Source organism: Bidens hawaiensis, unplaced genomic scaffold (genome assembly GCF_021521415.1).
Source record: "Bidens hawaiensis isolate Kalapana, Puna unplaced genomic scaffold, B.hawaiensis_p1.1 tig00009444_1, whole genome shotgun sequence".
Taxonomy (NCBI): Eukaryota; Viridiplantae; Streptophyta; class Magnoliopsida; order Asterales; family Asteraceae; genus Bidens; species Bidens hawaiensis.
In genome coordinates, this window is record NW_027491699.1 from 105,882 (window position 1) to 121,451 (window position 15,570).

Sequence of the window (15,570 nt, forward strand, 5' to 3'; positions counted from 1 at the left end):
ATAAATAACATGATTATGGAAACTGATTTCTAAACGTATTCATCTGACAAACCCTAAGGACCTTTGGCTGAATCAAATGAAATCCCAAAGAACAATTATTAGATTATTAAGCAATCAGTATTATTGATTTCTGCAAAGTCATCAATTAAGGTTAATTAATAGTATCTATAGCAAGCAATCTTACGAAACACTAAACCTTAGATAACTTGATAAACTAACATGACATCATGAACATGGATCAACACAATAAGCAAGAATATTGTCACTACTATCCTAGCATGCAATTGACCAAGACACATGAACAACTCCTCACCTTACAACTATTGGAATTTAGCAAAACATTTAAAACCTTAACCAACTATCAACAAGCTTCTATGATCTAATGGGCCCATTTAATCACAATAATCAAAACACCAAGTAATGATTTAAACATAAACCATAAATTTAAAGAACACAATCAAAAGATAAAAGATCTATGTGAAGCTATAATTAACAATCAATCAAGATAATAAACATTCATATGCATCGTGAAAGCAAAATCAAGTCTTTTACTATTAAATCAACAAACCATAATCAAAGCATAAGTCCAAAGCAAGAATCAAGTCTCAAACATGTTCATCAATCCTAGGTAGACATGAAGTCTAGCCTAGAATCATTATTAAAAACAATCCTAAACAAGTCTTAAAAACAAAGAGGAAAGACATCAAGAATAATGAACAAGGAACGAAAGTTAGAGCGATAAAACCCTTAGCGATTGATCCTCGAACACCCGGATGAAAGCTCTCTCGATCCTCCTTAGTTCTTAGCTTCAAATCACCTTCAAAACCTTGGAAAAGCTCTTGAAATCGGCTGCCAACCAGTCTCCATTCGTTTAGGTTTGCATCCATTATATAATAAACGAGTTGGGCCTTGGTTTAACAAATTTTGGCTGGTCAGGAGGCCCTAGGCGCCACGCGAAGGCATCCTGGGCATTTGCCTAGGCGCGGCGCGGCGCCCTCTTTTGGGAATTTTCGATTTTTGCTTTTTCTTTATTATTTAACCATGTTAAATCCCTTTCTTGAACTCCAAGTAACGTTTAGAACCTTATAGACATTCTTTTCTTACAAGTCACCATCTACATGAAAACAACTCGAAACGCTAAGTGGAACAATCATGTAATCATTAACGAGCAAAACGTACTTAAACTTCGCATGAAAAGATAGAAAGAATTAAGTAAAACATGCAAGACACCAAAAGAGTTAAAACACGATAAATATATAAAACTTGACTCAAAACCTAAATTAATAAAAGATAAACAAAACTCGAACTTAAACGAACTTAAAACATTACGGATTTACACGGGATTCGAGATGTATAAATAGATGTATATCAATCTCTCTTGTCCACGGCCGATGTGGGATAGCCTAAGAGTGGGACGATGTTGTGTTTGTCAAGGGTGTTACAAATAGAATATTAGAATTAGAATATTTAAAGTTGCATAAAATGAATGTAGTGATTCTTATTTATAATCGTTGAAAGTAGGGCTGCCACTTTTACCCGTAACATGAAAGCCAATCCAAGAAAACCCGTACCTGAACCCAAACTAACCTGACCCAAGAAACTCGAACCCAAGAAAATACTAACTCGAACCTGAACCGAAGTAATTCGGGTTGGTTCTTGGGTCCGAATTCTAGGTTTCGGGTCAACCCGAAAACTTTTAGTTATAAAATCATATGTATTTTTAGGTATTAAAGGCTAAGCCTTAGCCGCTAACGTTATCAGAATTTAGTTCAAGTCGATTGTTCTCATTCCACATATTTTGAATCGAATGTTTATTGTTTATTATTTTGAATATAAACCATAATACACACTTTAATTAACACTTTAAAATTCACTAATCGTCTCTTGTCAATCCAAATGGAGAATATATATTATATGTAGTAATGGATTTAGTTGGAATAAACCTATAATTTTAATGTCATATATTGAAATGATTTAAAAGATAAGGACCATATATGAAAATTGATTGAAAAAAAGGTGAGAAGGACTATGATATTGACAAGCGGCGAAGGTGGTAGGCTTTTATTATAGTAGATAGATAGATATCTAATTCCTCTATTAACTGTTTTCAATGTGTGAACTGTAGGATATTACCAACATGCAACACATGTATTTTGATATACATATTGATGTTTTAAGTAAAATATAACTAATTATGAGGTTTGGGATCTGGTTTTACTCTCATAGGCTTGGTTCACACATTGAAATACTTGAATTTATCATGATTACCCGACTCACAAGTCACAAGGGCGTTAACATGGGCGGCACCAAAAGCCAAATCAACTTTAATGCCACTAAACATCAAAACGAGAGGTTAAAGAAGGATGTTAGCCCTTTGGTCGGTGGCCCATTAGCACCCACTCAACAAAAAAGAGGGTGGGGGTCCATTTCTCTCCATCGATCTCATGCTAACACACACATATTTATTCTTTTTTCTTGTATTTAAATACTAGTTAAATTATAACATGTTTGTTAAATAATGAGTTACTTAAAACCAATTATATGCATGTGTTATGCTAAAAACTAATGAAACTATATACGTGTTTGTTAAATAATGAAACTAATTAATATAGAATACACCTATACTTTGGTGTTTGAATAAACAAACATATATATCATGTGAAGTGGTCTTGTGCATGTTTATTCATTAGGCCCCTTTCCATTTAAAGCTTCCAATACCATTTGATTGTACAATGACTTCAAATTCAAGCAACAATTATTACACCAATTAAAATACTACCCAAATATAAGACCACCGGTAGTGGTAAAGTTGTGGAGGCGTTGTGTGCTAAAACGCCGGGGGCACACCCCCGCCCCCCCCGGCATTATAGCTTTTTTTGTACGTTTTGTACATAACGCATGTTATAGGCAAAAAAATAATAATCAAATAATGGAGTTGGAGGCATTATGGAGGTTTTATGACTACACTCTATTTTTATATAAAACCATAACTCTGACTAGGCGCCACGTGTCGCATAATGCCTGGATGTGAGGCTTTATGACTACTCATGGTTTAAGAGTACTATTTTAATTAACATGTCATATACTTCTAAATAAAACATTTAAGCTACATCTTATACAAAGAATCACTATTCACCCTCTATATTTATTCTTTATATTTTTCTTTTTATGGGGGGTTTGTGCTTGTGTGGATATATAAAAAAAATAATAGAGAAAAATATTATTTAATAGAATCTAAAATCTATAATATTAAACAAAAGCTTTAAAATCTCTATGTTTGGTCCTTACATTATCTCAAACCATCAGGTTGCGTCATTTGTAAATGGAGCTTCTCATGCATTTGACCCGAATTCAAAGGTATGAGTTTAACCAAACCCAGATATTCCTTAAACGGGTTATAACCTCTCATTAAATTAAAAATTCTCACAAATTAATATTTGATATGAAAATCCTATAAAATAAGGATATACTAAAAATCAGTATATGATTTCTTTAAAAAAATATATATATTATTTATAATTAAAAAACAACTTTGTAGTAAAAAAAATAAGCGGGTTATGTGTCTTACAAAACCCAAATAGTTTTTAAACAGGGTTATAACATTTCATTTATTTGTGAAACCCTTTTATAATTAAATAATAAGTATATTATTAACTTCTGTACAAAAAATAAAATTATAATCCAAAAAATATATAAATATTATAAACGAATAATGTAAAACAACCCCCGTAATACGGAGGATAAAATCTAGTAGAGATATAATCTAATGTAAGGTTTTTTAAAATGTGAACAAATTTTTAAATGAAAGTTCATTTTACTTAGTTATAAAGGGACGGAGATGAAGATACAAATGTGAATGCTCTTGATGACGGGATCGTAAGTCGTAACATGGATATATCCAAAAACTAGCGGAATGTATATCATGGTCAGATAGTATTATCCAAAGTAACTAAGTTAAGTGTACACTATTTATTTCACTCTTATTATCCAAGTAACTAAGTTAAGTGTACAGTGTACAGTGTGCATTACTGCATTATATATTTCTCTCATTAAAGCTCAAATTTTTTTTATTTTTAACCATGTATACTGTTTCACATTTGATTTATATCTTCATTATGCTGATTTGCATTGCTTAAATATATATATATATATATATATATACCGTGACTATATATAAAAATTAGTGTATAGGTAAATAGTACATCATCAAATTTATTTTTAATTTTAAATTTAATGCTCATGCGTATCATTGTTATTACATAAGTTTATTTACTCAGTTGCTTTTAGAGGCGTAGCTTGGGGCCCCTCCGTTTTTTCGTTCGGTGGTGTAAATTTATCTTTTTTCGGCTGAAAATTTTTATAGATAGGTGTAAATTTACCCGTTTTCGACCAAAATTTTGAGTCCGGCCCCCTCCGTTATTCGCTCGGTAATGTAAATTTATCCTTTTTCGGCCAAAACGTTTTTTACATTGTGTAAATTTATCGTTTCCGACCGAAATTTTAGCCCAACCCCCTCCGTTTTTTCCGCTCGGTAGTGTAATTTTATCCTTTTTTGGCCGAAAATTTTTATACATAGTGTGAATTTACCCGTTTTCGACCAAAATTTTTTATACATTTTGATCCCGCCCGCCTCTAGTTTGTAAATTTTTTTATACATACTGAGGCCGGCCCCCTCGACGTATATGTCCAAGCTTCGCCATTGATTGCTTTCTTACATGGAGAAAAAGTAAAGTAGTTTTTTTAGTGACTACTCACACATTTATCTATTTCCTACTCTAAACAACTACAAGAAAACAATGTACACCAATGTCAGGATTTTAATTATGGTTTTCTCCACTCGAAGACAAGAATCTTACCACTCCGTCAAAGCTGGCAAGAAAGGGTAAATATATTAACAAATATATATTAGTAAAAGTAAAATCGTTTATAAACATTTATTATAATAAAAATATTTACTCAAAAGACGCAATGAGGGATGTAAGAAAGATGTGAGTATGCATTTAAAGTTCTCTAATTGCGATATGCAATGACAAAAGAGATCCTCACTTCCACAATTAAAGTTAGAGTTGCTTGTGTTCAAATTCAAAATACATTCATCCATTATCAAAATTATGGGACCAATGTTAAAGTTAAGTGGTCAGATACTCAGATTTCATCTAAAATTAGAATAGCAACTTTTTTTTTATATATAAAATCTACATAAAATACAATTGTAAGGATTTGAACCAATCATCTTATTTTTTTTTTAAAGCCAAACATCTTACCACTTGACCACGTGGTCATGGGTATCAAAACAGTATGTCCATGGTTAGTTATTAATTTATAGTTTGAAATATTTCGTTATATTAAACTTGTATTTTTTTTGCAAAACTTTTCGAAAACATGTATTAGTATGTACTTGGAACCTGAATATTAGAAGACATGATTATATTTTCTTCCCAAACCAAGAAAATATAAAATATATTTAACGATATATTTTTTGATTTATTATATCTCATTTTGTGACATATCTACTCTCAAAAAAATATCAAATATATAAATAAAATAAAAGAAATTATTGGTTTTAATATTTTAAAATTATTTGAAATTATGAAAAATTATCTTGATCTATATATACGTGTGTGTTATATTGCTTGGTATTTCCATATAAAAACTAAGTAGAAAAAATTGATTAACATAATATTTTATACCGGATATTTCTACCCTTTTTGTTCTGTACTTCTTTATCCTTTAATCCAGGTCCCAGTAGTGAGTCAATAAAGAGTCTAAGTGAGTCAATAAAGAAGAGAGTACAGCAAAAGACGATTTTGCCCTTGTGATTTTTAAACGAAAATTGAATAAAGAAAAAGGATAGCATCAATAAAAGACGAATTAGCCCTTTAAGTTTGTAACCTATCCACAAAAGGAGTTAAATAGGAACAATTATAACCCGACAAAGATTTTCTTTTTTCACCAATACAAATCACATAAAACATTAATTTAGAACCATAAAAACAACCTTAAACAACACAAGTATGATCCTAACCTATATCAAACAAAATCTACCACCTTGCCTTCAAAACACAAAGGCAAAATGCTCTCACCAAAGACCCCATGTCATGTTTTACCCTTTTAAGATCATATACAACATCATACCGCGCATTGATCTGTTGTACCCTCCGCATTAACAATCAAACCCGAGACCGATCGTCTTTGCCAGCAGCATTTTACCAATTTACCCTTTTCATTCTATCTCCTCTTGACCTTCAGGACACTGAATCAACTCCAAAATCTTCACGACTTCTTCCATGTCGGGTCGGTTTGACGGGACCTGCGATGCACAAACCAACCCGAGCTTGATTACCGAAATAGCCTCCTCGGTCGGGAACTCACCTTTCAACTTTCTATCAATACATTCATCGGCCCGACTGTTATCCAACGCTCCCCGAACCATATCGCACAAAATTACCACATCGTCCTCCATATACTCCACTGGTTTCTTCCCCGTAACGACCTCGAGCACCAACACCCCGAACCCGTAAATGTCACACTTTTCGGTAATTTTAACCGTTTGACACGCAAACTCAGGCGCCATGTACCCGAGAGCACTCTGAATCTTCCCACTTAACACGTGTCGGTCTAACGATGGTAGAAGTCCCGCCAAGCCGTAATCTCCAACTTTCGCTTCACCCGAGCAATCGATTAAAACGTTTGTCGATTTAATATTATAATGAATGACCTTCATTTGATGCAAATGAGCCAAACCCTTTGCGGTCCCGAGTATGATCTCGAACCGTTCTCTCCACGAGAGGGTGTTTTCGTCATTTCCTTCGTGCAAATGATTATACAAGCTCCCACTCGACACATACTCGTTTATCAACAATTGTAACGTAGGAGTCCAATAATACCCTTCAAGCAACACGAGATTCGCGTGTCGAATCGTCCCGAGTTTCTTAACCTCCCGATCGAAATCCTCTTGGCATTTTGACATGCTCGAGACGTTTAACTTTTTTATCGCGACCGACCGCCCATTCCTGAGAGCAGTCCAGTACACCACCCCGAACCCGCCCCGCCCGAGTTCGCATTCCTTATTAAGCAACGCATTGGTCCCAGACACAAACTCGCCATCACCAGTAAACATAACAAGTTTTCCATAATCCGAGCTCGGTGAGCGTGTGTGACTGAACTCATCCCCACCGGAAAACGTGAGTGCTACCGCAGCGGATCGGGACATCGAGTTCCTAACATGGAGGTTAAGAATTGTAACCACAATTACACCCAACGCTATAAACACTGCAGCTGCAATAGCTATAATGGCAGATATGCTAAGAATGATTCTTTTGTGACTCATGTTTAACGCGGTTGACCCGTGGTTTGACCGAGATGGGTTCGGGTTCAGGACTATTGGCTTTGGGTGTGCGCCGGGGCACGATTGGTTGACTATTGACCCGCATAGAGACGGGTTATCGGAAACCGCAGAAAGTGGGATTGTGTTGAAGAAACCACCGAGCGGAAGCTCGCCTTCAAAGTTGTTATGCGAGACATTAAATGTCACGAGGCTTGAAAGGTTTGTTAGTTCTTTTGGTAAAGTTCCCAAGAGGCTGTTGAATGATAAATCAACGTATTCGAGCTCGGTTAATTTCGCGATGGATATCGGGATAGTACCCGTAATGTTGTTTTGAGACAATATCCTGCATGAGAAAATTTAAAAAATCTGTTTAATAAATTTCAACGCGCTTTCAGATCAGAGGTGTACATGAAACCGAAGTAACCGAACTGTAACCGGAATAACTGAGGTGACCAAAATAACCGAAGTATTACCGGAATAACAAACTAAAACAAACAGAGATAAGCAGATAACCGAACCAAATAAAAAACGATGGTTTGGTTTTATTTTCTTTTTAAACCGACTTTTCAGTTCGGTTTGGTACGACTAAAAATCGAAAAACAGCACGGAAAAATCAATAAAAATCCGACAGTTTGTTTTATATTAATAAAAATAACATTTTTTTACCAAAAGATTTCAACCCCAGATGGTAAAACCAAAACCGATCCCATTGTAAAAAAACGAACAAAGCTAAACAGAATCGTATCCAGTAATGATCAAGACTTACAGAGTGGTTAAACCCGAGCAGTTTTGGATCTGGTCCGGGATCGAGCCAGTCAGGTAGTTACTCTCGAGCCATAATTCTTCCAACGAACCCGCACCACCGATCTCTTTAGGAATGCTGCCATTGAGCCAATTATGGCTTAAATCAATCACACTCACACCTTTCAATCCACCCAAACTCCCCGGAAGCGAACCGACCAAACTGTTTCTCGACATGTTCAAAACCACCAACCGACTAAACTCACCAACAGACGACGGGATCGGACCCGACAACGAATTAGCAGACAAATCCAAAACTTCAAGACTGTCAAAACCACCACCATGTTCACCAAATTCAACATTCCCAGTAAACCGATTACCCGAAAGAAACACACCCCTTAACCTTAAACCAAAAACCCAACTCGGAAAATATCCGGTAAACAAATTAAAACTAACATCGATAACCGAAAGGTTAACACATTTCGCTAACGAATCGGGTAATCCCCCAGTGAACTGATTCAACGAAAGATTCAAACTTTTTAACGATTCAAGATCACCCAAAGCGTTCGGAACCAAACCCGTGAAATTATTAACTGAAAGATCCAAAATTTCCAAACTTTTCAAACTTCTAACCCACTCGGGTACGTCACCCGCGAAGTAATTCCCCCTCAGATTAACCACATTGCATAAACTAAGCTTCTGTAAAGACTCAGGCAATGTACCCACCAAATAATTATTACTAAAATCAACAGACTTTAATAACAAACACTCTCCAATTTTATCAGGCAACTCACCACTAAAATTATTGCTGCTTAAATTAAAAACCCTCAAGTCAAATAAAGTTTCAATCTTTTCATGTGGGATTTCACCATCAAGAAAGTTATTAGAAACATCAAGTGATCTTAACGAAGATAACGACCAAATGTCACTGGGTAGCCCACCTGACAACTGATTTGACGAAAAGTCAACGTTTTGCAAAGTCAAACATGACGAAATTGAACTGGGTATTTGACCGGTCAACTTATTATTCGCCAAATTAACGGATCTAAGTGACCCACATTGGACGAACAGCTGTTCGGGTATTGACCCGGAAAACCCGTTTTCACTCAAATTAACAAACTGGGTGTTTTTAATTACTTGAATTAAAATCGGGTTATTGATTTGGCCCGTGAAATTGTTTCTAGAGAGAGAAAGTGTTTGAAGATATTGCAACCTTAACAAACCCTTGCTGACGTGGCCGGAGAGTGAGAACCCGTCTAACCTGAGCTCCGTGACCCGGTTGGAATACGGGTCGCACATGACTCCGACCCAGTTACACGGATTGTCATCTTCTTCTTTCCATGTGGAGAGTTTAGCGTACGGGTCTTGGACATCGGCTTTGAACACCATTAACCCCAAAACGTCGTCGTTTAGCGCTATGTTTAGTGAGTTTGTGAGAACAGTTGGTGTATCCGGTGAGAGTATTAGCAGGACGGTGATGAGTACTTGAAACGGCGTCGTGTGGGTCCGCATTTTGTGGGGTTGGGTGGTGGGTTTGGTGTGGGAGTTTGTGGATCTATTTACGAACGCCAGGTGTTCGACGAAAAGACTGAGTGAAGGTTGGGTGCTTCATTGGGGAAACGAAGAAGTGGGTTTTGATGGGTTTTGGATGAAGATGGTGGAATGGTGAAGATTGTGGATTTTGGTCGGAAAATGAGGTCGGAAATTGGAAAGAAGAAGTGTGAAAGTGAAGAGAATAATATAAGAGGTGTGTGGGAATGTGCCGTCTTTAAGGCTGGTGTTGGTGTTGGTGTTGGTGTTGGTGATGATGGTTGCCGGAGAGAGAAGAAGAGAGAGTGGAGACATGTCTTTTTCTTTTTACTTTTTTCTGTTTTTATTTCTTCTCATATGGTCTCCTTTATTTTTACTTTTTTTTTAAACAAAATTTATTTTGTTATTTTTCAAATTAGAAGTCCGGTTCGGTTTGGTTTAACGGGTTTTACATTTAACCATAACCGTTAAAAGAATCTCTTAACCGTAACCATAACCGAACTTTGTTTTTGTTAATTGGTTATGCTGCTCAATTATGGTTTGGTTTCGGTTTTATGTGGTTAATTAATCAATCACAGTTTGAAAAAAAAATAAAAAATTAAATGAGCATGAAAAAAATAATGGATGATGTTTGATGAGAATTGAATGAAGATTAACATATACAAATAAAAGGTTTTTTTTGTTATAACATTGACATGTAGACCAATCCACATAGATATATATATACACATAAATATGTTTTCATCTCTTAGCGTAACAATGTTTGAATTTCTTCTGTTCAATTCGATTAATATTATGTTATGAGACGTACTTAATCATAACCATAAGCGATCAATAGGTTAAAATGTCTCTTTCTTATACTTCTTTCAGTCCATAAATAAATATTGTTTCCTACATGATTAAAGTTAAGAACTTATTACTTTTGATTGATAAATAGTTAAAGAAAACAGTATTAATAATGTGACAAATTGATACATTTATTGAACTTTTATCTTCTTAAACATAAAAATGATGTGTATTTTTTTTTCTTTTATAAGATTGTATAACTTTAACTTATAACTAAAACTAAAAGAACTAACATGCGGACCATTATTTAAAAATAAAGTAGGAATTTGATTTTGAATTCATTTAAGAAAAAGGGTTGGAAAAAGTGAAGAGGGAGTAATGAGCAATGAGCGTGTCTGGTGGGACTGCATTAACTCCACCCCATTAAAACTTTAAACTTTACTCAACCTCGTTATCTTTTTTAAATTATTTTGTTTTTTTATTATTTTATTTACTCTAACCAAAGAAATACAACATGATTATATTTTCGGTTCTTTACACCCTCATGCCATGCCTATTTCATTATGTTGTCAAAATATTCGACATAACATGCTTTCTATGTTTTATAATCCAAAAGTTACATTTTGTTTTATATTTATAAATATTAAAAAAAGGGTGTTTAATGAATGAGTTATATGTTGTGATGGATTGCCAGTTTTTAATGTTGTCACTTTTAGTAAATGTTTGATTATATTGTGCCACTTGTGTGCCACTTGTGACTTGTGTATGATGCAACACATCAATGAGGTTATTATTCAAACGAGTTATAAGTTTAATTTAAAATTGTATAGAAGGTTTACAATAAATTTGTTTGTTCTTTTCTAACTTTTTTTATAAATATTAGATTTACCAATTTGGCATTTAATTATAACAGAACTCCTTACTCAAAATTTTATGATTAGTAGCTCAAAGCCTCAAACGCACTAATTTTTTAGGAATCTTAAATGGTAGTGAGTGCTTACATCTACATTCTAAAATAAAGTGGTGTATTTAATATTTATTGATATTCTTTACATCAATTAATATTATCTTTATATTTTGCACTGTGGATTAACATTTTTAATGTTGATTATTAGCAAGTATACTTATTAATCACTCGCGCTAAATTATTCAAAGATAAAAATTAACTTTAAATTATTTATTATTTTTTTATAAGTTATAACTACTAATCATTCATTTTAATTATACTTTTAAATCTATATCAATGTCCATTATAGGATTCAAACCCTCAACCTTATGGAAATGAACACCGCTATTTAACACCTTGAATCTAGTATACAAGAAGCCCTTTGGTTAATTTAGATTAATTGACGACAATCTTATATAACCTCATATGAATGTTTCATTACTTTCTTAAATATACTTATTAAAAAAAGGCTATCCAGATTAAATAAATCTTAAAGCAAAGTTGTAATTTTTATAGATAAAATTATTGGATAACGTGTGAAAAATAAAACAAGAAATCATTTTGTTTAACATGATCCAAAGAGTTAATACTTAATAGACACTAAAGAGCCAAACACAGTAAGAAAATTACCAAAGCTAAAGTCAAAAAAAATCTCACTGCACCTCTTTTGGTTGTTTCCTAAATTACACCTTACCCTGATTCAATTATACTAGAGGTAACTTGGTTAATTTTTTATTAATTGACCACAATCTTATATATTCTCACATGAATGTTTCATTACATTCTTAAATATTCTTGTAAAAAAACAAATATCTGAATTAAAATAATTTTTATAACAAAGTTGTATTTTTATAGATGAGATTGTTGGATAGTGAAAAACAAAACAAGATATCACTTTGTTTAACATGATTCCAAAGGGGTAAAAGACAGTAAAATGACAAACCCAGTAACGAAATTACCAAAGCTAAGTCAAATAAAATCTCACTGCACCTCTTTTGGTTGTTTCCTAAACTACAAAATGTATTTGTAAATCTGGTTTTTGTTTTTGTTTTTATTTGTCATTTTTTCTTTGTGGTTGTTGTACTTGTATCTATATTCCATCTATAAACAAATCACACATTATTTTGACTTTTTTTTTTATCTTTTCAAGTACTCTTTGTGAGTTTGTCCCCTTTTTACATTTTTTTTATTTTATTAATCAGTTTAAATTAACATTATTAATAATATTGAGTTAAAATATATTGACAGAGAAAATATATTAAAAAACCTTGCTTAAAAAAGATATAAACCTTAGCTTCATTTAAATACCTGCCAAGGGTGAGTTTTATTTGTTATTTTACTGGATAGATATGTTTTCATCTAAACGAAATTTGTATGTAAGAATTTTGTTACATGGATGTCTAATTTAATTATATGTCTCTTTGTAATGATAAAAATAAAAACTTATGAAAATAATCTAAAATACATTAATAAATGTTATGTTATACTATTACTTATGTTTATATTAGTTTGTGTAACCTTGGCGGCGAAAATACGAGTTTATGCAGTGTGCAAATTCAAGCGGATAATGTTTGAATGTATATTATCTATACTTTCAATATGTTTATTCATACATAATCTACTGTTTTGCTTTAGCAATGATGATTTTCACTAAAATTTCTTGTGTCTTTCATTTATTTGTTAATAAAGGTTTATAGTTTGCTGCATTTTCTCGTTTTGTAATACTGTTTCCTTTTACATATTTATTCATATATTCTTGTTACGTATGTATGTTATTTTGGTATACATTTATTTCCTAGTATTCTATGTGTTCCTTTTTTTAGGTATGTTAGTAGAATGTATGGTCAACCAATCGCACGTTATTGCATTTAATGTAGTGCATTTATTGTTTCACTCCTTCCAATAGTACTCTCTATATTAAGGCTGAGGGGTGCGGAGCGCGAGAAGGGGCGCGAAAGCCCTTCCGCTCGCGCCCCGGGGCGCGAGCACCACACCACCGAGGCGCGAGAGGGGCGCGAGCGCGGAAAAAGAGGCAGGCGCGGATGGGCTAGCGGCTGGGAATGGCGTGAAGGGTTCTTGGGTTGCGTGAATAGAGCCGTTGGGCTCGTTTTTTCATACCCATGTGTAAATTTTGAATATATTCAAGAAAAACACAGACTTTATGAAAAATTTGCTGAGTTAAATATGTTTTCTTGTCACAGTTTTTACATATATTTGAAGAAAAACACAAAGTGAGTTAAAAGATATTCACCTTAGCAATATCCAAGTTAGACCAGAAATGAAGAAATGTAGAAGAAGATTATAGACATGCTTTCTCTCTCTGTATATATATATAGACACACATATATATGTGTGTATAGATAATAGATGTGTGTTTCTCTCTCTATCTCTCCTAGTGGGTCTCTATCTCTAATTCTCTATGTATAGATAAAAAATCACAAATTTTTTTTTAGATATTAATGTGTTTTTTTAATTAATGTGTATTTTTTTAAATAATTTATGAGTTTTTTTAATAATACGTTTTTTTAATACATTTATTAAAAAATAAAAATAAAAACCGCTCGCGCCCCCTCTCGCGCCCCTCCACACCATGTCCCGGGGCGCGAGCACCACAACCAACACCCATCTTATCAAGTTTCTCTCTCTGCCACACGTCACAATATTATTGGCTGGCGCCCCCACTCGCGCCCCCTCTCGCGCCCCCCACACCCCTCAGCCTAATAAGTCAAGACGCTATCGATGTTACAAATATCATGCAACTTGTAAGCTATCCGAGAGGATTAGATGATGCAAATATCCTAACATGACTCCAACAACACTAAATTAAGCTTGACTTTTGTTATTTGCAACCATTCGTGTGTCTGATATGTACATACTTTATTCATTTTTAACCAATTTACTCGATATTACACCTTTTGAAAAAACATAGACAGAAAAAAAAATTTGAATGGTGTTTCTAGTAGACCATTGAAGTTCTGTCGAATCATCTTACACCACTGTCAATAAGAAAATCATACAAACATATTTCATTAAACAGTCGTGAAATATATCATATTTTATAATTTGTTATACAATTGACTGACATATTTTTTACACTAGTATGAAAAGTGAAATTAGATTTAGAAGAAAACAACGATTGGATTAACGAGTGTGACTTGGATCTGTGATTCATCCGTATGAACTAAAATACGTATTGTTACTATTATATTATTATTATTATAACAAAAATGTCATAAAATATCATTTAAAGTGAAAATAAACCCTTTAGCATATCATCAGAAATGTTATTTTATTGATATATGTAAAATGTAAAATATGGGTGGGGGTCTCGATAAGTACATGGGGTTTTAGCGCAAAAAGCGGTGACAAAGAACACAAGAATAACAAACAAATTAATTGCGTCGTAACGTTGCAGTTAATTTGGTTTTTAATGACACCCATCTACACACGTGGTCAACATCTCTATTCTCTATTCCCACGGTCAACTTCCCAAATATATATTATCCTTTATTTTTTAACAACGCCAAGTTTTTTATTTATTATTTTTTTTGTTAGACGGATGTTAGTCGTCCGTATTGATTTTGATATTTCAGACTTAACTCACTCAGGAACATCATTAAAGATTTAAGAGAAAACCTATCACCGTGTGAGAAAATCCTCTTAAGTCAAATTTCAAACCTAAGACAAAAAATTTCAAGCCTTAATCATTAACCCATGCTATTGAAGTATTGAACTAGAAGCTCAACTGCATGAAATATATTGTCTACTAACTTAAGGGTGGTGTTTTAGCTAAGATAAAATTTAAATTTTTAATCTAATATTACATCTATAGTAATACTAGATTGAGGCCTGTGTATAACACAGGTAATTGATGAATGAAGAGACTACGTCGAGTCCAGCCCAAGTAAAGCCCAAGGAAGCGGAAACCAAGTAAAGCCCAAAGAAGCGGAGCCCAGAGAAGCCCAGTACGCTTCAGGACAAGCTCTGGAGTCATGATAGGTCCCTATTAACCTGGACATCACAGAAGACTGAGGATGACGCATTCCTGAGGAAAAAGAAGCGTCCGACGGATAATAGAGAGTGCTCTGTAGAAGAGAGAAAACCAGGGGCAGATTTAATGCATAAAAGGGTGGTTCCTCAGAACCACCCGAGTTTTGACAAAATAGTGTGTTTATATATAGAACATATTAGAGGAACCACCTTATAAATTATAAATGAACCACTCAATTTTACTAAAGCA

The 15,570-nt window shown here is 33.8% G+C and overlaps 1 protein-coding gene across 1 annotated transcript; it reads right to left on the reverse strand.

Moving 5' to 3' along the window:
• Positions 1-5,747: 5,747 nt before the first annotated feature.
• On the reverse strand, positions 5,748-9,916 carry LOC143532395 (putative LRR receptor-like serine/threonine-protein kinase IRK). Its single transcript, XM_077027458.1, has 2 exons — positions 8,094-9,916; positions 5,748-7,670 (listed from the first exon to the last, which is right to left on the reverse strand). Exons 1-2 carry the CDS (start codon positions 9,578-9,580, stop codon positions 6,224-6,226), a joined length of 2,934 nt encoding a protein of 977 aa, XP_076883573.1. The 5' UTR covers positions 9,581-9,916; the 3' UTR covers positions 5,748-6,223.
• Positions 9,917-15,570: the final 5,654 nt, after the last annotated feature.